At 35.1% G+C, this 27,317-nt stretch overlaps 1 protein-coding gene across 15 annotated transcripts in view; it reads right to left on the bottom strand.

Annotated features, from left to right (window-relative positions):
• DLG1 (discs large MAGUK scaffold protein 1) overlaps positions 1-27,317 on the bottom strand; it is a 288,004-nt gene that overhangs the window by 45,462 nt on the left and 215,225 nt on the right. For all 15 annotated transcript variants that reach the window (XM_082458548.1, XM_082458540.1, XM_082458549.1 and 12 more), the window contains 3 exons: positions 8,607-8,721; positions 3,458-3,634; positions 201-270 (listed from right to left, as the gene is read on the bottom strand). In XM_082458548.1, coding sequence (XP_082314674.1) covers positions 201-270; positions 3,458-3,634; positions 8,607-8,721 — 362 coding nt within the window. The remainder of the gene's footprint in view (positions 1-200; positions 271-3,457; positions 3,635-8,606; positions 8,722-27,317) is intronic.

The following is a 27,317-nucleotide window of genomic DNA, read 5'->3' as shown; positions in this document are numbered from 1 at the left end:
TGTGAAATGGATGCTTTAAGTTAATAAATTGTTTACTTTAGCATATCTACTATTGTAGGCCACCACAGCAAGAGCAGTTGATAGTTAATTCTTATGGCAAAATCCTTCTCATTTTAATAATGTGCCTCAAACAAGAATTATGAAAAGGCCTATTACCTTCAATTATTAATTTCTAGAAATAATAGATTTCACATACTCACCCCTTTATCTCCTCTGGCTTTAGAATTGAATTTCACTGTTTTTAATCGGGCTCGTTCTTTCTTCTCAACCCTGGCAAAGCACAGATTATTTTTTAAGTATAATAAACATATCTAAAGCTCTAACTAGAAATCATCAGAACTGAGACTTTAATATGGAGCATTTTTATATTCTAAAGCCTTCAGAAGTCATCTGAATCCCATAATTTATAAGAAATTATGAGAAATGAAATACAGGGCTCATTTTATTATAAAACAAAACCACTTGTGAAATATCAAAATACAGTACAAGTATGTGTACTTATATATACACTCTACTCCATAATTACACTGAAATTATGAAGCACCACTTCTGAGTTTAGCTGTTTTCCAGGTTTCCATTTGTTTTGTTGTTTAAATGTTATATTAGCATGGAACACATATGCTAAAAACTCAGTGTTACAGAGAAAGCAGATGGGGTAAAATATTAACTGATGAAAGTAGGTGAAGGATATGTGGGTGTTCTAAGTACTATTCTTGCATTTCTCTTATTTTTCTATAGCTCTGAAATTTTTGAAAATAAAAAGGAGGGAAATAAAAGAAATTAAGCTTAATTCCAATGATATATTTGTGTAAATACATAAAGTAACCAATTATAGGGTACGAAATAGAGGGTTTTTTAAGAAAATATTTATTTATTTATTTGGCTGTGCTGGGTCTTAGTTGAGGCACGCAGGATCTTTGTTGTGACATGCAGTATCTTTTAGTTGTGGCATGTGGGATCTTTAGTTGTGGCATGTGGGATCTTTAGTTGTGGCAAGCAGAATCTTTTAGTTGCGGCATGCAGAATCTTCAGTTGCGGCATGTGGGATCTTTAGTTGTAGCATGCAGGATCTTTAGTTGCAGCATGCAAACTCTTAGTTGCGGCATGTGGGATCCAGCTCCCTGATCGGGGATCGAACCCAGGCCCCCTATTTTGGGAGTGCAGAGTCTTAGCCACTGGACCACCAGGGAAGTCCCCAAAATACAGTTTTAAAGTATCTTTGGGAGGATATAGAAGAACTGGTAACCTTAGTTATCCCTAAGAAGGTGAAATGGGTGCTTGGGGAACAGAGTTAAGAGACAGCCTGTATAGCTTTTAAATCTTTTGAATTTTAAACCTTGTTAAAAATGTTACCTTCGAAATAAGCAAGCAAACAAAACTACAACAAATGTACAATCTACAATTGTGTAGATTGTAACACCAATATGAATTTTGCAAAATTTCATATAAATTAAGCTTTACAAATCCTTGATTTCAACATAGCAATTATATTAGTATATAGCAGAAAAACGTACCGAAACAGCCTATGAATAAATGCTTATCTTTATTTTTTATTATCTAGCTATACAGTTTTACCATGGGTACAGAAGAACCCTAGCAGTCATGGATTTAAAACTTGCTTTTTCTGTTCCAGAGCAATCCTGAGGGTCCATGATATGAATAATTAATTTATAATTCTGCCTAGGCACTTACTGAGGGCACTGAAAAACTAACATTTAGTGAGGTAAACATTTACAACTCAAAATGGCTTTGTTTTCTAATCATTATCTTGCTCGCTAAATAGTTGAGTGACTTCAATTGTGTTTATTTGTCAACACTGTTTCCAAAAGAAAGCTAAGAACTGTAGGAACTACAATTCCTTGTGCTATTATTAGACATAAAGAGGTCTAAGAAAGATATCATTCTATTCAAGAAAATACAAGTTTAGAATACACTGAAGAATGAAATGGCATAATTGGTTGGGATTTCATACTGCATTTTATGGAAGGAAAATTATATTCTATAATATTATTCATGAATTTGGGGATCTGTAGAGGTCTCAAGGTATATCTCATCTCTTTTATCACTTCTGGCTTCAAAATCCAACCTCACAGAATTTTTATACACAAAATGAAAAATATCTCTTTCCACCAAAGTCAGCTGTATTTCTCATTTGTTGCAAGCACATGTAAAACCTTTGCAAGATATAAGACTCCAAGGGATAAAGACAATTTTTAGGAACTCTGACCTTGATATTTAAGATGTGAGGTTTCTACTGACTCAACAAGGCACAGTGGAAGCATTTCTGGATTTAAAGTATACTACATTCTATTCCAGGAAAAAAGTTATGCAGCTGAGGGCTGCATTGCTAAAAGAGGAGTTGCCACCAAATGTAAGATCCAGCCAAATAGTTGGATCTTGCTAAAAATATGGATCTAGCCAACAACAGTCATAAATTCCAAAACCACAATTACAAACCTAGGCAATATCTTAACATTTCTACTCTTCAATGTCTAAAAACAGGTGTACAAATATAGATAAGGTAGAGAGGATTATAAACAGGCATATGATTTGGCATAAGTATCGATTTTAGAGACTCTTAACAAAATAAGTATAAGTCCAACTTATTAATAAGAAAAGAACAAGTTTATTACGTCATAAGCTTGACTTGAAGTGAATTAACTGGCTATAATAAACATTAATGTTTCATTGACAATTTTTACTGGCTATCTTAAAACTTTTAAGTTTTAGGCAATGATTTGGATGAATCAGATCTCATAAATAAGCTCTTTTGAGGAAATTATGAACTGATGTTTTAATACCTTTCCCATAGAAGTAGACACTGAATAGCATTTCATTGACCTTTGAAGGGGTTCTAAATTGGGATCACCCTTTTCAAAGACAATCTGCACTTAACCACTTTTGCCACTAGGTGGTAAGTATGTACCAGTGAGTGAATCACTACAATAAACAGTTAAAAGCAAAGAGGAAAGAGCAGTGAATGCATGGATACTTTTAAATTAAACAAGAAAACAGAGATGTGAAACACATTCTTAGATATTTCTAAAAATTTTGCATTTAGTTAAAATGCTTTAATTTTTTAAGTCTAGAGGAGGCAATTCACACAATCAAAACCCCTGGAAATTTAGGTTTTAACACCATCTACATGGGAAAACTACAGAGGCTTTTAATTCTCTCTCCCTCCACTGGTATAGATATATGGCACAGTGACTTAAAATATACTCATTTTGTTTTTAGCAACCAGTAGGAGCTTTAGAGAAATTTCTATTTGGGGGCATCATATTCTCTTACTATGTCATTGGTTACAATATAAGGTGAATAAAATTAAATGGTTGTGAAACACAATATATAAAACCGAGCATAAAATCACCACTTCAGTAAAAGAAAATTAAAGAAACAGCAATTATTTATGTTGTCCAATTTTCAAGTGGTAAGACTGTAACAGACTTATATTTACCTGCGTTTACTGGGAATCACCCCAACTTCATCACTTTCACCATCTGGTGTAACCTGCCTGGCCTGCCACCATTCGTCATCAGAAGCATTAATAACATGGAGGATATCTCCAAATTTGAAGTTCAATCCCTGACTAGGAAGGCCACTGTCTTTAGTCTTGTCATAATCAAAAAGGGCCCTAGATTAAGAAGAAAAAAGTCCATAATTATTTCTTATAATGATATTATGAATATTAAATAAACAGGATCCTAAAAATATATATATAATCTGGGTAGATAATTAAACAATGTACCATGGTAGGCAGAATAATGCCAAGCTCAATTTTGCGCTATATTATTGGGTCGACCAAAAAGTTTGTTTGGGCTTTTCCGTGAGACGTTACAGAAAAGCCCGAACGAACTTTTCGGCCAACCCAATACAAGAAGACAATGAGACTAAAAAGAAACAGCAAAATTAACTTGTTATGTTAATAGATATACTACCTTATTTCTCTCAATACTGTATGAGAAATTAAAAAAAATACTTTTAGTACAATCCAGTGGCAACCTGTATTGAATTCTAAAATGAAGACAAATCTGGTCAGTTGTTCTAAATTAATAAAGTAAATATTAAAAGAGACTCTTCTCTTTATTTTGACTAGACACACTTGGGTAAACAAATTCTCTGATTGATCTGATTCATCATTTGTGGACTTTAAGACTAGATCAACAGAGTGATTATTTTCCCAGTTAACTATTCCTTTCATTTGTTCATAAAACTATAATTAATAGGGTTTTCAGAGTCAATAACAATGATGAAAACTAACTACAGATGACGATATGATGACTTTAACAGCTGCCAACCATTTTGGAAAAAATACTGTATCAATTTAATATAGTAATTGCAAAATGTCAGGTATATTTTAAAATTTGATAACAAGAAAATTGTGTCCTGATACTTAATTAGTGTACAATATTTAAACAATTAAATTCTTTTTCTTTAACATCTTTATTGGAGTATAATTGCTTTAGAATGGTGACAAATTAAATTCTTACATTCAAAAAACCTCTAACAAGAGTACAGGAAGGATCCCAAGAATTACATTTATAATACAATTTATTCATTCCTTTGTCCTAATTTGGCAATGGGAAATTAGGATACAAATCATATTCCTTTTCATGCTACCCAACTTTTAAGACTCTATCTCTTGAAGTAAAACTGAAGAGGGGTGAAATGATTTGATGGCTAAATGAATGAACTAGTTAATGGTTTTCAAATGTGTTCTTTCAAGACTTTTCAGTGGTTAACAGTGTGAAGGAAGTAGGTGAGAATCAAAAGTGGGAAGGCTTACTTAAACATATATTAAAACATATCCAATACATTGGATTTTATTTGAAGAAAGAATTCTACAACTGTAAGATAAAGATTATAAATGATATAAATGTGAAGTCATTACTTCAATAAATTCTGAATACTAAGGAAACGTCTTTCTACTGGAAAAATATAGTTAACTTCAAATAATACAAAGGTTTGATATAGTTAGTAATTTACTAAATATTCATTTAAAAAGGTAATTAAGTAGATATGGCAAAGATACAGATGACAAAGATGATGAAGATACAAATAAACAGAATATAAAATAGCAAATAAAGTACCTTAAGAGGTAGAACAAATGCCACAGGATATTCAGAAAAGGGAAAATACTACATCTCAACATTTTTATTATCATATATTAATCTTTTGAATTACAAAATCAACACAACTATATTACCGATGAGCAACGAAGAAATCACTCACAATCTCTACTCCCTATGTTAGCACTTAAACTTTGTCTTTTAGTACTCTGATTAATAAAAAAAAGGAACTCATGGAATACTTATTTGAGCTATTAATCATAAGAATATAATGAACACCTGTTAATCTACTCTCCAACCTAAGACTATACACAAAACTTTTATCAGTAACTTATATTCACCTATGTATTTTTCCCCTTGATCCTGTTTCCCTCAGATTAAGAGTTAAGCACTATTAGAAGGTAACCACCGTTCCGAATACAGTGTTTATTATTTCCTTGCTCCTTACCCTTTTTTGTTGGTTTGGTTTTATCACACACATATGGATGACTAAGTAATTATGTATGATTTTACCTGTTTCAGAGCTTTATAAAAAGGTACCATAGTGTATGTAGTCATTGGTAGCCTTAACTTTATTTTTACTTTTGAAATTAAAAATACATTTACTAAAAAGAACCATAAGACTTCTGGTTAACTATGGCAGATTGGCTACATGTATCTATAGGCATACCTCATTTTATTGTGCTTTACCTTATTGCACTTGCCAGATATTGTGGTTTGTTTTTTTTTTACAAATTGAAGGTTTTGTGGCAACCCTGTGTTGGGACGGCATAACCCCGTGGTAATCCCAAGTCTATTGGTATCATTTTTACGACATTTGCTCACTTCATATCTCTATGTCACATTTTGGTAATTCTCCCAATATTTCAAACTTTTTCATTATTATTATATTTATTATGGTGATCTGTGATCGTTAACGTTACTATTGTAATCATTTTGGTGCATCACAAACCATGCTCTTATAAGATGGTAACTTAATTGATAAATGTGTGTGTTCTGACTGCTCTACCAACTGGCCCTTCCCCATCTCCCGCCCATCTCCTTGGGACTCCCTATTCCTTGAGACACAACAATATTGAAATTAGGCCAATAGCCCTACAATGGCCTCTAAATGTTCACATGAAAGGAAGAGTTACAGGTCTCTCACTTTAAATCAGCTAGAAATGGTTAAGCTTATTGAGGAAGGCATGTTGAAAGCCAAGATAGGCCAAAAACTAGGCTTCTTGCATCAAACGGTTAGCTAAGTAGAAAAAAATTGAAAGTGCTACTTGAGTAAACACAGGAATAATAAGAAAGTGAAACAGCCTTACTGCTGATACTGAGAAAGTTTTAGTGGTCTGGATAGAAGATCAAACCAGCCACAACATTCCTTTAAGCCAAAGTGTAATCCAGAGTAAGGCCCAAACTCTCTTCAATTCCATGAAGGCTGAGAGAGGTGAGGAAGCTGCAGAAAAGTTCGAAGCTAGCAGAGGTTGGTTCATAAGGTTTCAGGAAAGAAGCCATCTCCGTTAACATAGAAGTGCAAGGTAAAGCAGCAAGTGCTGATGTAGAAGCTGCAACAAGTTATCCAGAAGATCTAAATAAGTAATGAAGGTGGTTACACTAAACAACAGATTTTTGATGTGGACAAAACAGCCTTATATTGGAAGAAGATGCCATCTAGAACTTTCATAGTTAGAGAGGAGTCAACACCGGGCTTCCAAGCTTCAAAGGGCAGGCTGACTCTCTTGTTAGGGGCTAATGCAGCTGGTGAGTTTAAGTTAAGCCAATGCTCATTTACCATTCTGAAAATCCTACGGCTCTTAAGAATTATGCTAAATCTACTCTGCCTGTGCTATAGAAATGAAACAACAAAGCCTGGATGACACCACATTTGTTTACAACATGGTTTACTGAATATTTTAAGCACACTGTTGAGACCTACTGCTCAAATTTTTTCTTTCAAAATATTACTGCTCATTGACAACGTACCTGGTCACCCAAGAGCTTTGATGGAAGTGTAAAATGAGATTAATGCTGTTTTCATGCCTGCTAAGACAACTTTCATTCTGTAGCCCATGTTTGACTTTCAAGACTTACTAGTTATGATGGTGATTCCTCTGATGGGTCTGGACAAAGTAAATTGAAAACCTCCCATAAAGGATTCACCATTCTAGATGCCATTAAGAACATTGGTGATTCATGGAAGAGGTCAAAATATCAATATTAACAGGAGTTTGCAAGAAGTTGATTCCAATCCTCACTGATGACTTTGAGGGGTTTGAGACCTCAGCGGAGGAAGTAACTACAGATGTGAACACACTCCTGGTGAAGATGCTGTGAAGATTATTGAAATGACAACAAGGGATGGAAATATTACATCAACTTAGTTGATAAAGCAGCGGCAGGATCTGAGAGAGCTGAGTGCAATTTTGAAAGAAGTTGACTGTGGGTAAAATGCTGTCAAATAGCGTTGCATGCTCCAGAGAAACCGTTCATGAACGGAAGAATCAGTCAGTTTGCAAACTTCACTGGTGTCTTATTTTTAGGAAACTGCCACAGCCACCCCAACCTCCAGCAACACCACCCTGATCAGTCAGCAGTCATCAATATGGAGGCAGGACCATCCATCAGCAAAAAAAAAAAACTATGACTTGCATAAGGCTCATTGATGGTTAGCATTTTTAGCAATAAAATATTTTTAAATTGAGGTATGTATTTTTTTTAAAGACATAATTCTATTGCACATTTAACAGACGACAGTATAGTGTAAACATAACTTTTATATACACTGGGAAACCAAAAAATTCGTGACTTGCTTTATTGTGATATTCACTGTATTGCAGTGGTCTGGAACTAAACCTGCAAAATCTCTGAGGTAATGCTTGTATTTCCTTTCCATCCTGAAACTCACTAAAATGATGACAACACCACCACCACCACCAAAAACAAATACAAAAGAGAGATGACAAGAAGGAGGAAAGAGAGTTTAACATGGTTCTGGATGACGGTAAATTTAGCAGAGCAGAGGAAGCTCTAAATGGGGTGCCTGAAGAGAAGGATACTGAAACAAGATTTACTCCACGAGACCCTAGAAATGCTCACAAATTAGAGGTGTACACTATCCAGGTAGGCAGAGATAAATTACTGCCGTGAAAACAGAAGAACTGGTGGAAATTACTATAGAAATTAAATGTTACTCAAATGAAGAATACTTTATTATAAAAAGATACAGGTAAACAGAAGTGTTGGATGGTATGACATATCAAGCTACACTAGTCACCCAGTAAAATATCAACTTAAAAAATTTTCTGGTTTGTATTTATTTTGTCTTCCTTTATCATACTATTATTATTCAAGAGGTTATATAACTTTCATTAATAAAATTATAATAATATTCCAACACCTGAAAGACACTATCAGGAAATCAATCATAAAAAAACATTTCCTTGGTTTGCAATACACTTTTCTATAGTAAAACTAAGTCATGGTGAAAAACCTGAAAGAATCTGCATGCATGCACAAAGACTGCAATAATTAGAAATTCAAAAAATTTACCTGACATAGAGGGATCGCTTCTGGCTAGTTCGAAGAGAACCTGAACCTGAACTAATGCTACTATTCATCATCTGCTCCCGTAAGTCATGTATTTTGGCTTCAAAACGACTGTATTCTGATGGAAGAAAAAAGAGAAATAAATTCATATTTTATATTCTAAAAAAATAAGTTACTTGAAGATAAAGTATTAAATATGTAAGCTGAAAAAAAAAATATGTAAGCTGTCTTATCATTGATTAAATGTGGTCAGAACCTTAGAAGAGTAATCTATACAAGATTTTGCCCAATATGCAAATTTTAAAACTTAACAACCTCTAAGTGTACCATGAATTAGAACTGGTTGAAAATAGTGTTTTCAGTATGCTATTTTAAAGTTCGTATCACATTTAATAAAAGACAATTTCCATGCATCAAATAGCAGTATCAATTTTACTGTCGAATTTAACTAAATTTTAAAAAGTAGGATTTATTCTAATTTTTATACTTAAAAAAAGCCTAAAATAATTTATACTAGATGCTTTGTTTACTGATTTTTTTTCTGTGAAGAAGTCAGCTAATCCTATATTTTCGAATTATAGAACTTGTGCAGGGTCAATAATATGCGAAAAATATGCCTTAATAAGTTAATAAATGAAATTAAATTTACTTCAACTCATTTTATAATTTATAAATTTTCAAAATGCTAAAATAAGATGCACAAAAGCAATCTGAAGGAATAAACATTTTATTTAAGATACTTTTTATACAAAAACAAGTATGATTTTGAAGATGGACTATTTTTATATCATACATTAAAAGCTACAAAACCTATTAATAACAAAAAGTTTAAGCACTTTTTAAAAAATACTGCAATTACACGGTTATACACACTTATACCTTTTTCTCTATTTACAATAAACAACTAACAGACAAGTCAGATTCCATTAGATTTTGTTATAAAACCAGTCTTATAGCAAGAGCAAGTATCTTGTCTGGAGCGTGTGTAGTTTAAGGAGACAGAGTAAGAGTAAACATGATTATTGCTGAGTTACTCTTCCTTTCACCACAGTCATCAAGCTTGTTTTCTGGATACCAAGATTAAGGAACTGAAGCAACAATTCATCAAAAAACTCAGAAATATTTAAATGCTCACAATAATATGTAATAAAATATTTTTTATTGTCCTTTAAAAATATAATATAAAATTTAAAGTATAAACATTAGTAGACTGATTGGTAAAAATGAATCCTTGACAATTCAACAATTATCAACTCATGGCAAATCTTTAGTCTATGTAGACACAGCTAAGATACAGACAGATCAATGGATGAAGATAAAGATTAAAAATATGAAGTGAATCCTTAGTTTATACTGGTTCTTCTAATTAAAAATTAGGGCCATTAGGTTTTTACTTAATCTCTTCTTACTTTATATGCTTCCTTGCATATGAAGAATCCTGGTTCTCAAGACACTGGGGATAACAGAATTAGAGGACCCATCATGACTTACTTGTTTTAACCCATATTATATTCACAACAGTCTTAAAATAACACCAAAACTACAACCATGACATGATTACTAAAAACAATTAACTACCTTTCCTAGTTCTTTTTATCTTTGGAGTATGGCCTATTAGGAATATACAGTTGAATACTGTTTTAAAGTCACTGGGAATAGTTCCTTCCTAGGTGTTAAGGCTGCCAGCTGGATATACATCCAGGTTCATTTGTTCATTTTAATTTTCAACTTCAATTTTTAGGGGTTGCTTTTTACATTTTTCATTGTTTTTATAGGCAGGTAAAACAGTTCCAAAGTCAAATCTATAAAACAAGGATATCAAACAAGAATATCCCTCTCTCCCTACCCTACTCTGTCCTCATCATTATAAACATTTAAAGAAATGTTTATCCTTCCACTTTTAATAATATAAGTAAACATATATGTAACATACAAATATGTTTACACTTATTCTATATTATTTTAATATATGTATATTTAAACTATACATATATTTTATAATTATACGTATATGTACACACACATATATGTATTGTTCCTCCTTCTTTAATAAACAGTAACATATACATTTCTCCACATTGCTTATTTTATTTAATAATAAGTAGTCTTATTGCAGTAATAGTAAGAATGCTCCATAGCAGCATATACAGACGTCCCTCATTCTTTTTTTATAGCTATATGGTTCTTTTATTTCTAACCTCTATCTCTTTGTTACAACAAGATACTACATAGGGTTAGATTTTGCTTTACTAGCAAATCTGAAAATTGTTTTCTTGTAACAATTAAGGTGAATTAACTTTTGATACAATTGAAGTTGTGTAATCTCCAGTTCTATTCATTCTATTTTATGTTTTACATTTTATGTTCATATGTTGAATATATATATATATATATATATATATATATATATATATATATATATATATATATATGACTTTTATACACATAGCTTGTGGCAGATTATATATTCCAAAGATGCCTGGCATCCCACATGTTCTTGTACTATGTGACCTTGCCATTCCTCGAACAAGAGGTGGAGTCTAATCCCCTTCTTGAATTTGGGCTGGTCTTATAACTCAATTGTAAGCAAGTGAATGTGGTAGAAACGATCATATGTGACTTTCTAGGTTACATCAGAAGAGTCCATGGAACATTTGCCTGGTTCTTATGGGATGCTTGATCTGGAGGAAGCCAGACACCATGTGAGAAGTCCAACTACTCTCAAAGCACCACTCTTCAGAGCTCATGTGATAGTTCTCTGAGCCCAAACTTCTAGCTGGTGCCAACGAAGTCCCAAGACAAGGGGAGTGAAGCCATTTTGGACCTTCCAAAGCAGCTCACCCATCAGCTGAATCCCATTAAGTGACCTCGGTCTATGCCACAAGGACCATCCAAGCCAAAATTCCGGCTGAATTCCTAACATAGTGAATCCATAAAATGATTGTTGTTTTAATCCACTGAGCTTTAGGGGTGGTTATGAAGTAATAGTAACTGGAACACAGTTTCACTGTGCAGTCTATTTGTTCATATATATATACACACACACATACACACACACACAAGGACAAGCCTTCCTAAATTTATTTATATATATATATACACACACACACACATATATATACACACACACACGCACATTAGATTCCTAAACAAGGGATCATATTATATGAATATATAAAATATTTATATAAAATTTATATTTTAATAAATATGTTTATAAAACACTTATAAAAATTTATATATACTTAATAAAATATATTTAAATAAAATTTAAATATTTATAAAAGTAAATATATAAATATAAAATTAGGAAGTTTTATTCTGTTGTTCTAATGATAACTCTTGGTTTGGCTTTCGGCCCCCTACTATGAGCAATCTCCCCAGATCTAATTTGAAATATTATCCTTTTATATTAATAACTTCAAAGCAATCAGAAAGTTTATTCTATTTTTTTTTATCCTGCTGCGTTGGGTCTTCGTTGCTGCATGCAGGCTTTCTCTAGTTGCGGCGAGGGGGGGCTACTCTTCGTTGCAGTGCGCGGGTTTCTCGTGTTGCAGAGCATGGGCTCTAGGTGCACGGGCTTCAGTAGTTGTGGCTTGCAGGCTCTAGAGCGCAGGCTCAGTAGCTCCGCGGCATGTGGGATCCTCCCGGACCAGGGCTTGAACCCGTGTCCCCTGCATTGGCAGCTGGATTCTTAACTACTGCACCACCAGGCAAGTCCTTCTATTTTCACATTATCTACAATTCTACCCCCATTTTCTGATAACTGAATTTTTTCCAAACTGTCATAGCATACAGTTTTTTCATATTATACATTCTTTTCCTTATAACTATCTTAATTACTAACACGAGTCTTTATGTCAGCATCTCTTCCATTTTTGGTGTCTGAAGTGTGTTCTTTCTCCTCAGGAAGGGTTATGTGAACAATATCATCCTAATTCTTTGTTGATACATTTGATTGCAGTCTTTATATTTCAAGCCTGTTTGAGTCACAGTTTCTTTCTTTGATTCTTAAGTATGTTGACTCCATTTTCTCTTATAAACGATGGCTGATGAAGTTCTGATGACAACCTCATTTTCTTTTCTTTAAAAAACATTTTTTGGGGGCCTGGAATTTCACCAAATTTTTTTCTCTTAATTCCAATAATTTTATTAGAATGTTTCTCAGTGATGGTTATTACCTTAGGTACCTGGATTGTCCTTTCAATATGTAGCTTAAATTATTATTATTTTTAATTTTAGCAAAGTTTTCTTGTTTATATATTTTTATTATTTGTTTTGTTGTACTGTTTTGGTTTTTTCCTATGAGACTCCTATTATATGCATGTTGAATATTCTCTGCCTACTTTCTACACCTGTCACTCTCAAACCCTTTCTTATTCTTTTTTAAAAATTAATATATTTTTAAAGATTGAAGCAATCACAAACTTTTTCCTGAACCATTTGAGAGTAACATGCTACTCTGATGTCACTCTTGAATTCTCAGTGTGTAATGCCTACAAATAAAGATATTTTCTTATACAATCACAAAACCATCAAAATCAAGAAAGCAATGTTAATACATTACTACATCTAATGCTCACATCCCACTGAAGTTTCCCCAATAATGTCCTTAATAGCAAAAGGATCCATTTCGAAATCATGAGTTATATCAGAGCATATAGGCATTAAAATTGTCATATTTTTAAAGTCTCCTCCAGTCAGAGCAGTTTCTCAGTCTCTCCTTGACTTTGTAATCTTGCTACTGTTGAAAATTAGAGGCCAATTATTTAGTAGAATGTCTCTTTAGATATGTCTGATGTTCCCACATGACTAGTCCTGCAACTTTGGCAGGAATGTCACAGAAGAGATGTATGTTCTTTTCAATGCACCCTACCAGGTGGTATACATTTTTGATTTGTCCCATTACTGATGCTTTAAACTTTCAGCACTTGATGAAGGTTGTGTCTGCCAGGTCTCTCTACTGCAAAATTACTCTTTTTTCCATTTGCAAATAGCAAGTTATTGAAACCATGTACACATCTCCATTCTCATCAAACTTTCAATTAATTCATTTATTTATATTAGTAAAGACCCATGATATCTTAGTTTATTCAGTGGATTACTATCAGGTATTATTATCATCAATTTGACGTTCAAATTGTTCCCAATTTGGCCAGTGGGAACCCTTTCAAATTGGATTATGTGCCCTTTGACATGCCTCCATCATTCCTTGAGCACTTCCTTGCTTTCTGGCATAAAATATTACAGAGTAATCTGTAATATTTCCCTGCCCCACTCCTGGAACAGGCTATTTATCCAAACAGCCTTGGTAATTTAGATGGGGAATAGTATTTAGAAGCTAAGATGAGGCTTAGGTGTGCTCATTGCTACTGGGGTGGCACTGAGCCCAGGCCTTCTCAGTGGATAAAGCCAGGGGATTACATATATATATGTAAAATAGATACACATTTATAACTATAGGTTTATATTATGTAAACTGAAAACAATATGTTCATAAAAATTTCTCCAATTCTAATCTAATAATATATGGTCTATATTTAGTTTTCTCCCTTTCAATATTTATAACTCTCTTCTCCAACACTGAAAATCACAGACAACATTACCCTTAAAATATATATTCATTTGATCAATCTCTCTGTATGTAACTAGCCTTCTGCTTCTAGTACCATCTACTTTCCAGACTGGGCTCTGAGCAGTCCCATGTGTAACCATCTCACTCTGCTCAGGCTCCAACTCCTCACACCAGGAAGTTGCCTGTGTGGAAGCCCTCATCATGGTTAAGTCCTAACGGTTTACCATAGATGTCCCCCACCTTCCCAGCCCTGCAATGCACATAATTACCTTGCTATGCTTCACCTAACGGCTTTAATACAAAATTGATCAGGATGTGGAAGGGAAAGAACTCTTTATTTTTGATTTTTAAAAATTCCTCTTTTTTACCAACTTGCTTTAAATAACTATTGTGTGCTCCTTCGAGTTAAACTTAATTTTTGAAATAAAATTTGTCTTTATTTCTAATAATTTCCTGAGTTCTATTAACTCATTTATGTTGTTCTTCCATATATTCATCATTTTCCTTTAACTTGTTTTGCAATATTAGGTTATACTTTTCATTTGTTTTGTGGGCATGTCTTTCTAGCATACTTTCATTGTAGAGACATTATTCTGATTCTTATTTTCATTTTTCAAATAGGTTTCCATTGGATTCAATCTTGATCCTTTTCTGTTGTTCATTTTTATGAGAAATTAGTTTTCCTGAACTTTTTTAGATAAGAGTATTGCATCAGGATGGCTTTTCTATCTCCACAGTTCTAGAAGTCCCTTTTGCTGTCTATGTCAAGTGTTCAAAGATATATCTCATATCCTTTGAGATCTCCTGGGCTTTCTTTCCCCCCACTCATCTGGACTTTCTATATCCTTTGGCTCTATTATCCTTATCCTGCTCAATTTGGATTTTATTCCTAGTAATTGTTCCTTGGTGTGGGGCTTTGAACTAAAAGGGAGCTATAGCTGGTTAATTGTGTCATGAGGCTCAGACTGCTCCAGCTTCTTCACACCTTATTGCAGATCCCTTGCATTCACATGTAGATTGTGCAAAAACCCTTATAGTTTCAGAGGCAGTTCTCAATAGATCAACTTCGTTTTTTAAATGAGTACAGATTGGCTTTTGGGCTTCTTCTACTGCTTCTCCGGGTACAGATGCTGATATCATGGGGTCTTACAGCTGTTGACAGCTTGTTTATACCTGCTTTTATATTGAGGTTCATGGGGATACCTTTTCATCTGGTTTTGCTATCTTAATTTTTTTCTGGGTGTGGGGAGTGGGGAGTTCTGGGCAATTCAGTTTTAAATCTATCTTATTTTGTTTTTTTTTTAGATTTGTATTTTTATTTATTTATTTATTTTTAAAACACCTTTATTGGAGTATAATTGCTTTACAGTGGTGTGTTAATTTCTGCTGTATAACAAAGTGAATCAGCTATACATATACATACGTCCCCATAACTCCTCCCTCTTGCGTCTCCCTCCCACCCTCCCTATCCCACCCGTCTAGGTGGACACAAAGCACCAAGCTGATCTCCCTGTGCTATGCAGCTGCTTCCCACTAGTGATCTATTTTACATTTGGTACTGTATATATGTCCATGCCACTCTTTCACTTCATCCAAGCCTACCTTTCCCCCTCCCCATGTCCTCAAATCCATTCTCTATGTCTGTGTCTTTATTCCTGTCCTGCCCCTAGGTTCTTTAGAACCGTTTTTTGTTTTTTTTTTTAGATTCCATATATGTGTGTTAGCATACGGTATTTTTCTCTTTCTGACTTACTTCACTCTGTATGACAGACTCTAGGTCCATCCACCTCACTACAAATAACTCAATTACGTTCCTTTTATGGCTGAGTAATATTCCATTGTATATATGTGCCACACCTTCTTTATCCATTCATCTGTCGATGGACACTAAGGTTGCTTCCATGTCCTGACTATTGTAAATAGAGCTGCAATGAACATTGGGGTACATGACTCTTTTTGAATTATGGTTTTCTCAGGGTATATGCCCAGCAGTGGGATTGCTGGGTCATATGGTAGTTCTATTTTTAGTTTTTTAAGTAACCTGCATAGTGGTGTATCAATTTACATTCCCACCAACAGTGAAAGAGGGTTCCATTTTCTCCACACCCTCTCCAGCATTTATTGTTTGTAGATTTTTTGATGACGGCCATTCTGACTGGTGTGAGCTGATACCTCATTGTAGTTTTGATGTGCATTTCTCTAATGATTAGTGATGTTATCCTTTCATGTGTTTGCTGGCAATCTGTATGTCTTCTTTGGAGAAATGTCTGTTTAGGTCTTCCGTCCATTTTTGGATTGAGATGTTTGCTTTGTTGATATTGAGCTGCATGAGCTGCTTGTAAATTTTGGAGATTAATCCTCTGTCAGTTGCTTCATTTGCAAATATTTTCTCCCATTCTGAGGGTTGTCTTTTCATCTTGTTTATGGTTTCCTTTGCTGTGCAAAAGCTTTTAAGTTTTATTAGGTCCCATTTATTTTTTATTTTATTTCCAGTTCTCTAGCAGGTGGGTCAAAAAGGATCTTGCTGTGATTTATGTCATAGAGTGCTCTTCTGCCTATGTTTTCCTCTAAGACTTTTATAGTGTCTGGCCTTACATTTAGGTCTTTAATCCATTTTAAGTTTATTTTTGTGTATGGTGTTAGGGTGTGTTCTAATTTCATTCTTTTACATGTGGCTATCCAGTTTTTCCAGCACTGGGAAAGAGGCTGTCTTTTCTCCATTGTATATTCTTGCCTCCTGTATCAAAGATAAGGTGACCATGTATGTGTGGGTTTATCTCTGGGCTTTCTATCCTGTTCCATTGATCTATATTTCTGTTTTTGTGCCAGTGCCATACTGTCTTGATTACTGTAGCTTTTTAGTGTAGTCTGAAGTCCGGGAGCCTGATTCCTCCAGCTCAGTTTTTCTTTCTCAAGATTGCTTTGGCTATTCGGGGTCTTTCGTGTTTCCATACAAATTGTGAAATGTTTTGTTCTAGTTCTGTGAAAAATGCCATTGGTAGTTTGATAGGGATTGCACTGAATCTGTAGATTGTTTTGGGTAGTACAGTCATTTTCACAATGTTCATTCTTCCAATCCAAGAACACGGTATATCTCTCCATCTGTCTGTATCATCTTTAATTTCTTTCATCAGTGTCTTATAGTTTTCTGCATACAGGTCTTTTGTCCCCTTAGGTAGGTTTATTCCTAGGCATTTTATTCTTTTTGTTACAGTGGTAAATGGGAGTGTACCCTTAACTTCTCTTTCAGATTTTTCACCATTAGTGTATAGGAATGCAAGAGATTTCTGTGCATTAATTTTGTATCCTGCTACTTTACCAAATTCATTGATTAGCTCTAGTAGTTTTCTGGTGGCATCTTTAGGATTCTCTGTGTATAGTAACATGTCATCTGCAAACAGTGACAGTTTTACTTTTTCTTTTCTGATTTGGATTCCTTTTATTTTTCTTCTGATTGCTGTGGCTAAAACTTCCAAAACTATGTTGAATAATAGTGGTGAGAGTGGGCAACCTTGTCTTGTTCCTAATCTTAGTGGAAATGGTTTCAGTTTTTCAACACTGAGAACGATGCTGCCTGTGGTTTTGTCATATATGGCCTTTATTATGTTGAGGTAAATTCCTTCTATGCCTACTTTCTGGAGGGGTTTTATTATAAATGGGTGTTGAATTTTGTCGAACGCTTTTTCTGCATCTATTGACAGCATCATATGGGTTTTCTCCTTCAATTTGTTAATACGGTTTAGTACATTGATTGATTTGCGTATATTGAAGAATCCTTGCATTCCTGGGGTAAATCCCACTTGATCATGGTGTATGATCCTTTTAATGTGCTGTTGGATTGTTTGCTAGAATTCTGTTGAGGATTTTTGCATCTATGTTCATCAGTGATATTGGCCTGTAGTTTTCTTTCTTTGTGACATCTTTGTCTGGTTTTGGTATCAGGGTGATGGCCTCGTAGAATGAGTTTGGGAGTGTTCCTCCCTCTGCTATATTTTGTAAGAGTTTGAGAAGGATAGGAGTTAGCTCTTCTCTAAATGTTTGGCAGAATTCACCTGTGAAGCCATCTGGTCCTGGGCTTTTGTTTGCTGGAAGATTTTTAATCACAGTTTCAATTTCAGTGCTTGTGACTGGTCTGTTTATATTTTCTATTTCTTCCTGGTCCAGTCTCGGAAGGTTGTGCTTTTCTAAGAATTTGTCCATTTCTTCCAGGTTGTCCATTTTATTGGCATATAGTTGCTTGTAGTAGTCTCTCATAATCCTTTGTATTTCTGCAGCGTCAGTATACTTCTCCTTTTCATTTCTAATTCTATTGATCTGAGTCTCCTCCCTTGTTTTCTTGATGAGTCTGGCTAATGGTTTATCAGTTTTGTTTAACTTCTCAAAGAACCAGCTTTTAGTTTTACTGATCTTTGCTATCGTTTCATTTCTTTTTCATTTATTCCTGATCTTATCTTTATGATTTCCTTCTCCTGCTAACTTTGGGGTCTTTTTGTTCTTCATTCTCTAATTGCTTTAGGTGTAAGGTTGGGTTGTGTATTTGAGATGTTTCTTGTTTCTTGAGGTAGGATTGCATTGCTATAAACTTCCCTCTTAGAAATGCTTTTGCTGCATCCCATAGGTTTTGGGTCGTCGTGTTTTCATTGTCATTTGTTTCTAGGTATTTTTTGATTTCCTCTTTGACTTCTTCAGTGATCTCTTGCTTATTTAGTAGTGTATTGTTTAGCCTCCATGTGTTTGTATGTTTTACAGATTTTTTTCTGTAATTGATATGTAGTCTCATAGTGTTGTGGTCAGAAAAGATACTTGATACGATTTCAATTTTCTTAAATTTACCAAGGCTTGATCTGTGACCCAAGATATGATCTACCCTGGAGAATGTTCCATGAGCACTTGAGAAGAAAGTGTAACCTGCTGTTTTTGGATGGAATGTCCTATAAATATTAATTAAGTCCATCTTGTTTAATGTATCACTTAAAACAAGTTTCCTTATTTATTTTCATTTTGGATGATCTGTCCATTGGTGAAAGTGGGGTGTTAAAGTCCCCTACTATGATTGTGTTACTGTCGATTTCCCCTTTTATGGGCGTTAGCATTTGCCTTATGTATTGAGGTGCTCCTATGTTGGGTGCATAAATATTTACAATTGTTATATCTTCTTCTTGGATTGATCCCTTGATGATTATGTAGTGTCCTTCTTTGTTTCTTGTAACAGTCTTCATTTTAAAGTCTATTTTGCCTGATATGAGAATTGCTACTCCAGCTTTCTTTTGATTTCCATTTGCATGGAATATCTTTTTCCATCCCCTCACTTTCAGTCTGAATGTGTCCCTAGGTCTGAAGTGGGTTTCTTGTAGACACCATATATACAGGTCTTGTTTTTGTATCCATTCAGCCAGTCTATGTCTTTTCGTTGGAGCATTTAATCCATTTATGTTTTAGGTAGTTATCAATATGTATGTTCTTAATTGCCATTTTCTTAATTGTTTTGGGTTTGTTATTGTAGGTCTTTTCCTTCTCTTGTGTTTCCTGCCTAGAGAAGTTCCTTTAGCATTTGTTGTAAAGCTGGTTTGGTGGTCCTGTATTCTCTTAGCTTTTGCTTGTCTGTAAAGGTTTTAATTTCTCCATCGAATCTGAATGAGATCCTTGCTGGGTAGAGTAATCTTGGTTGTAGGTTTTTCCCTTTCATCACTTTAAATATGTCCTGTCACTCACTTCTGGCTTTCAGTTTCTGCTGAAAGATCAGCTGTTAACCTTATGGGATTCCCTTGTATGTTATTTGTTGCTTTTCCCTTGCTGCTTTTCATATTTTTTCTTGGTATTTAATTTTTGATAGTTTGATTAATATGTGTCTTGGTGTGTTTCTCCTTGGATTTATCCTGTATGGGACTCTCTGCGCTTCCTGGCCTTGACTATTTCCTTTCCCATATTACGGAAGTTTTCAACTATAATCTCTTCAAATATTTTCTCAGTCCCTTTCTCTTTCTCTTCTTCTTCTGGGATCCCTATAATACGAAAGTTGGTGTGTTTAATGTTGTCCCAGAGGTCTCTGAGACTGTCCTCCGTTCTTTTCATTCTTTTTTCTTTATTCTGCTCTGTGGTAGTTATTTCCACTATTTTATCTTCCAGGTCATTTATCCGTTCTTCTGCCTCAGTTATTCTGCTATTGATTCCTTCTGGAGAATTTTTAACTTCATTTACTGTGTTGTTCATCATTGTTTGTTTGCTCTTTACTTCTTCTAGGTCCTTGTTAAACGTTTCTTGTATTTTCTCCATTCTATTTTCAAGATATTGGATCATGTTTACTATCATTACTCTGAATTCTTTCTCAGGTAGACTGCCTATTTCCTCTTCATTTGTTTGGTCTGGTGGGTTTTTACCTTGCTCCTTTATCTGCTGTGTGTTTCTCTGTCTTCTCATTTTGCTTAACTTACTGTGTTTGGGGTCTCCTTTTCACAGGCTGCAGGTTTGTAGTTCCCGTTGTTTTTGGTGTCCGCCCCCAGTGGCTAAGGTTGGTTCAGTGGGTTGTGTAGGCTTTCTGGTGGAGGGGACTGGTGCCTGTCTTCTGGTGGATGAGGCTGGATCTTGTCTTTCTGGTGGGCAGGACCACGTCCGGTGGTGTGTTTTGGGGTGTCTGTGACCTTATTATGATTTTAGGCAGCCTCTCTGCTAATGGGTGGGGTTGTGTTCCTGTCTTGCTAGTTGTTTGGCATAGGTTGTCCAGCACTGTAGCTTGCTGGTTGTTGAATGGAGCTGGGTCTTAGCGTTGAGATGGAGATCTCTGGGAGAGCTTTCGCCATTTGATATTACATGGAGCCAGGAGGTCCCTGGTCAGAGGCACAGGCCTGACACCCAGCTGGAGCACCAAGACCCTGTCAGCCACATGGCTGCTAGTGTTGGACGGTCTCCTGCAGAGGCAGGGGTTGGCTGTGTTTCACCGCGTGGACAAGAACACTGGCAGAAGTTCTGGGACGTACTCCTTGGCATGAGCCCTCCCAGAGTCCACCATTAGCCCCATCAAAGAGCCTGTCTAATTTTATTTTTAATAATGACCATGTTGGGACTTCCCTGGTGGCACAGTGGTTAAGAATGCGCCTGCCAATGCGCAGAGGACACAGGTTCAAGCCCTGGTCCAGGAAGATCCCACATGCCACGGAACAACTAAGCCCGTGCGCCACAACTACTGAGCCTGTGCTCTAGAGCCCACAAGCCACAACTACTGAGCCCACATGCCATAAGTACTGAAGCCCGCACCCTAGAGCCCATGCTCTGCAACAAGAGAAGCCACAGCAATGAGAAGCCCATGCAGAGCAATAAGAGTAGCCCCCACTTGCCACAACTAGAGGTAGCCTGCACGCAGCAACGAAGACCCAACACGGCCAAAAATAAATAAATTTATATATAAAAAAAATAATGACCATGTTTAACAACTAGTTTGTAAAATTCCTGAAAGTTCAACTGACCCTTGTAAGCCAGTACATCATTGCACTTATACAAAAGTGACTTCTGTGATTCTTTAGTTCTCTGAGTTCCCAGTTTCCCTTCACTTTTTGTTTGATAATTCCTTACTGCCTTAGCAGCAGTTTGATGCTTTTAATAAGATGTTCATTGTATTTCATGTGCATTATTAGTTGTTTTCAGCCATTTTGCCAACTGAATTAACCAAAGTCCTAGTGATTTAAAACATTCTACATTTTAGAAATTTAAAAACTTTCTGTAAAAAGATCACATTACCTTATTTTATAGTGAGGCAAAAAATGTTCTTTCCTAAGAACTAAGTTACTACAAAGCAGTTACAGTCTCAGATAGTCAACATTTAAGATATTGGAGACCTAAATGCAATTCCTGATAATTTCTTAAATATGTGCCTTACTTATTTTGTTCACTCTGTTCAGATTTTCATATTTACGGTCTTTACTTACTATTAATAATTCCTCATAACCATCTGTCTGTCTGTTCCGAACATACTTCAATACTTTCCTCAAAGTTACTTTTCCTTTAAGTCTTCCATTTCATTCACCTAGCTGAGATTCCCATCTTTTCCTTTTGTTTCAATCAATTCATACTTTCAGCTCTAACAATTTCTACCTTATACCCATCCTGTGTACCCTTTCTTATATTTTATTTTGGAGGAAGAGTCTCATTTCTTTTTTTTCTGCTAAGTCATTTTCACCCCTCTTCTAGAAATTACACCACAACTCATTTCAGGAAAGCTACCATTGGAGAGAGCTAAAATGTTACCTAAGAGATAATCTCCACTAAGCATTTCAGAAATTCCTGAACCAAACTATATTTCCTGTCATGAAATATATTAGGGAGTCTCTGAACTATTGGCTGTAAGTTAAATAATATGTGTATGGTTTTAAGAGGAGAGAAAATGTTTAATAGCTAACTTTCTGCATTTTATTCCGTTTTCAACTTCTCATCTTAGTTTGCACCTCCACACTTCAAGTGAAAAGATGGAGGAAAGCAGAGGGCAGAAGAGTGGGGAGAAATTTTACCTCCCCCAATTTCTCTGAAACTCGCAATCCCAACTATGAAGAATAAAACTCATTTATACTTTATAATGAAATATATTAATTAAATACACAGTTAACATCTGAGAGCAACAAGTATCAGAGAATGGATATTATGACTGGTCTAGAAAAGAAAAATGGAAAGTTTCTGAGTAAGAAGTCAGGCTGGTTGTTTTAAGTAGTTAGGAAAGGGCAGAAAGGTATAGGAAGGAAAGTAAGATACTGAAAAAAATTAATTAGGAACCTGCTACAGAAAACCATGTTAAGAGATGACATATATTTGCAAAGAAATGCCACTAATCCAATACAACTTCTCCATTCAGTCTCCAGACTCTCTTTGGTTGTTACCAAAAGTAATTATGAAAATAAAATGAGAAGATGGGTTAAAACTCCATCTCTGCAACTCAGATTTAAATTAAACCTTTGAAACACAGAAAAGTGGCTCTGGCCAAACCTCTCAGCTTTTCTAGACTTCAGTCACTTGAAGATTAGGGACAGTAACACCAATCTCAAAGATTTTTTTTCTTCTTACAAAAACGAAATAAAAATACCTCACAAGTTTAAGACATGTCCAATGGGAAACAGAACATACATTTAATATAAGTTTAATTCTTTCCCTTTGCTCTTTTTCCTTTATAATATCAATATAATTAATATTTTCTGAACCAAAAAATAAGGTCTGGAAGTTGGTATACTATACTTGAGGAACACTGAGATAAAACATTTTTGAGTTTAGGGCTTTTTTGTGAAGGGAGGTCGCTTTAATGTGTAGTTGAGAGGTGTTCAAGGTGTGGGGACCACTTGGAACCCCAGAGTTGTCACAGAGATTATTTTACGCTGAAGACATCTGAGGTTCAACAAATGTAGAAAAAAGCCTTCTCAGAGCTTTCCTTATCTGACTAAAAGGAGCAACTTCTGGGAAATGAGGCTATTGTAAATCTCCTCTCTTGGGGAGCTTTATGGCCTTGAAGAAGATGGAAAGACCACTCATACTGTAGAGACAAACATTATCACAAACTTTCTCCTAAAAATGTACTTTTCTTTCCTTAAGAAACCTATTTATTTTTCCCACAGAAGGCTTTTATCTCCACTTCCTTTTCCATACTATGTTAGGTAGGTAAGCCTTTAACTTTAATCATTTAATGAGCCAACTCCTTCTTTTGTTGGCTCTGTGTATGCAGGCAAAATAAAATATTTTCTTCTGTTAATCTGTCTTCTGTCAGTTTAATTCATAGGCCCCAGCTACTGAAACTAAAAGGGTAGAGGAAAAGTTTTTCCTCCTCTACAAAGGGCTAGAATGAATCTTAATCACTTAACAGCTTTGTAACTGGCAAGTTACTTAACCTTTTTGTGCCTTATTTTACTCAACTGTAATGTAAAAGGATGGTAAAAGTGCCTACTTTATAGGGCTTTATGGGAATTAAAAGAGCTAATAAATATAACATGGTTAGATGCCCGGCACACATTTTTTCCTATTATAGTCTATCACCCAGTCCATAGGAGAGTCTATAACTATAGACCAGGAACTATGTGTCAAAATTTTGTAACTTCTGGATATGGAGCAAAAAACTAAAATAGTATTTCCAGTGCCCAAGTTTGATTTCTTATTATAATTCCCCAGAATGATTAGTAGTAAAGCTCTAAAAACAAATTGTTGCTTGTCTTTGGAGTTAGCAAAACTGGAGGAGCTAGGAGTTAAAGTCATTCTAAATGTATGTGGAGATTATTTTTTCATACTTAGAGCCTATGTCATATAAGTTCAAACTATACAGGCTGAAAAACTCATAACAGTATTTCATTGGAGACCAACAGGCAAGCTATAGATCCTAAAAGATAAAAACTTACTCTTACCAAAAAGTTTTCCTCTTCGCTCTTTGTCTGTTTGTATGTACGTATATATGTCAGATTATCAATGAAGTAGAGAATCCCAATGGATTCGTCATTAATAAAGTGAAGATACTAACTGCAAGGAGATGACTGATTATCAGAGTATCAGGCGACTCCTTTTGTACTTTGTAAAACAGTCCCCTCACCAAGAAAGAAAATCTGACTCTTATCTACAATTTATATCCTTGGCCCTCACAGCAGTTACACACTGATGACGTGGAATATGATTTTTAGAAAAAGTGCTGTACAACCAAAATACATTTGTTAAAGCTACATAGTATTAAAACAAAACATAAAGCCATCGAGTCACTGCCTAATAAACAAACATAAGGTAAGTAGCAATACAGCAAGGAGGACAGGTAAGTTTTTAACGTACCCAAAAGATGCTTTTAAATTTTAACTCTCTTATCTTTGGTCTTCTGTTATTCTTTATAGAATGTCATTTCTTCTCTCTGCCCATCTAAAGACTACCCATTCTTCAGGTTTCCAGTTAAGCCCCAATTGTACTCTATGGCATTTTTTCCTCATACCTGGCAATATGATTTACCTCCTTTTGAATTCCTAAGGCAATGTTTGTTTTCTGTGCTCTATTGGTACTTACCTTGTGCTTATTAGGCAATGACACCATAGCTATGGTAAAAGAATACAGTATAAATCAATACTGCCAGACTAAACACTCATCAAAATATTCCCAGTGAAAAGTATCCAGATTTTGAAGGCAACAGACCTGGGACTGAAGCCTAGCTATTACTAGCTTTGTTATTTGACTCTAAATCATCACTTGTATGTAGGGATATAGCTATGTGTTTCATAAGGCTCTAGAGCAAGGCTTAAATAAACAAAAAGCCAATAGGCACCTAAATAAACATACAATTATAAACTGTGTTAAGTTGTTTAAAGAAAAAAATGTCACAGTGCTATGACAAATGGAATTATGAGAAGGAGCCAATCATATAAAGAATAGGGGGAAAGAATATTCTAAGAACAAACAGAATGAACAGAGAATTAGGAAAATACCTGGTGTAATCAAGGGTCTGAAAGAAGGCCTGTGTGGTTAGAGCTGAAGGAGCAAAGGAAGGAATAGAGGGCATGCAGTGAAGCCAAATGTATTGTGCTATGCTCAATCACACAGGGCCTTGCAGGCACTATTAAAGGCTTTGGATTTTATTCAGAGTATAATTGGAAGTGTTTTAAATAGAAAGTGATACAATCCAATCTCTGTATTTAAAAAGATCATTTTGGCTGATGAATGGATTGGAGAAAGTAAAGAAAGAAGTAAGAAGACTTGCTAGAGGTTATTAGAATAGGTAAGATATGGTAGTGGGATTGGTAAGGGTAGTGGCCGAGACATAGAGGTTGAGAAAAGGGGAGGGAAGTCAAGGATGACTCCTCGCCTTCTGGCTTAACCATCAATGGCAGTGCCATTTACTGAGGGAGTAAAAGAATTGTTTCAGACATGCTCAGTTTTGAACATTAAAGAGATATACACCTGGAGAAATCAAACAGGACAAAAAGTCAGGTGTTTAGGAGATGTTTGGAAAAAAAGATATATATACAAGAGTAATTAACATAAGGGTCTAACCTTGAAACATAGAAGATGTTTGCTAAATAGGAGCTACTTGAATAATCAACGTACAATGCAAATTCTCCTTGATACAAAAATAGCTCCATCAAGATGAGAATAGTTTAAAGTTTTGAATACAACTAAAGAAAAGGTATCAATCAGAAAGATTCATACAGAAGAAAAGTATAGAAATCACAAAAAAAGAGCAAAAGAAAAAAAACAAAACAAAACAGAGTACAAGCACAGAAAAAGATAATCTGAAAGAGAGATTCCTAGGCCCACGCAATAACTATCCTAGGAAAAGGGTAGCCCACCCTTGACAACCATCGGTGGCAAGTATACCTACTGCATACAGGGGTACATTAGGCTTAGTTAAGAGTCACTAAACATAAAAATGGTAAAATTAACGATGCTTGTCCAGATCTATGCTCACCAAGCATTAGAGCAGTTCTTCCTTTTATCAATCAATTTTTACCTCCTTATTAATAACTGAATATTTTTATTGGGTTCCAGAAGTTTCTTTTTTCTTTTCTAATTTTTTAACTCTTTATTTTATATTGGAGTATAGACAATTAACAATGTTGTGATAGTTTCAGGTGCACAGCAAAGGGACTCAGACATACATATACACGTATCCATTCTCCCACAAACTCCCCTCCCATCCAGGCCACATAACACTGAGCAGAGTTCCCTGTGCTATACAGTAGGGTCCTTGTTGGTTGTCCATTTTAAATATAGCAGTGTGTACATGTTGATCCCAAACTCCCTAACTATCCCTTCCCCTACTTCTTTCCCCCAGGTAACCAGAAGTTCATTCTCTAAGTCTCTAAATCTGTTTCTGTTTTGTAAATAAGTTCATTTGTATCATTTCTTTTAGATTCCGTATATAAGGGATATTATATGATATTTCTCTTTCTCTGTCTGACTTACTTCACTCAGTATGACAATCTCTAGGTCCATCCATGTTGCTCCAAATGGCATTATTTCATTCTTTTTAATAGCTGAGTAATATTCCATTGTATATATGTACCACATCTTCTTTATCCATTCCTCTGTTGATGGACATTTAGGTTGTTTCCATGTCTTGGCTACTGTAAACAGTGCTGCAGTGAACACTGGGGTGCATGTATCCTTTCAGACCATGTTTTTCTCTGGATATATGCCCAGGAATGGGG

Source organism: Balaenoptera physalus (genome assembly GCF_965194825.1).
Source record: "Balaenoptera physalus genome assembly, chromosome: 4".
Taxonomy (NCBI): domain Eukaryota; kingdom Metazoa; phylum Chordata; class Mammalia; order Artiodactyla; family Balaenopteridae; genus Balaenoptera; species Balaenoptera physalus.
The sequence above is the reverse complement of the archived record's forward strand: the minus strand, read 5'-3'. Positions and strand labels throughout refer to the sequence as shown.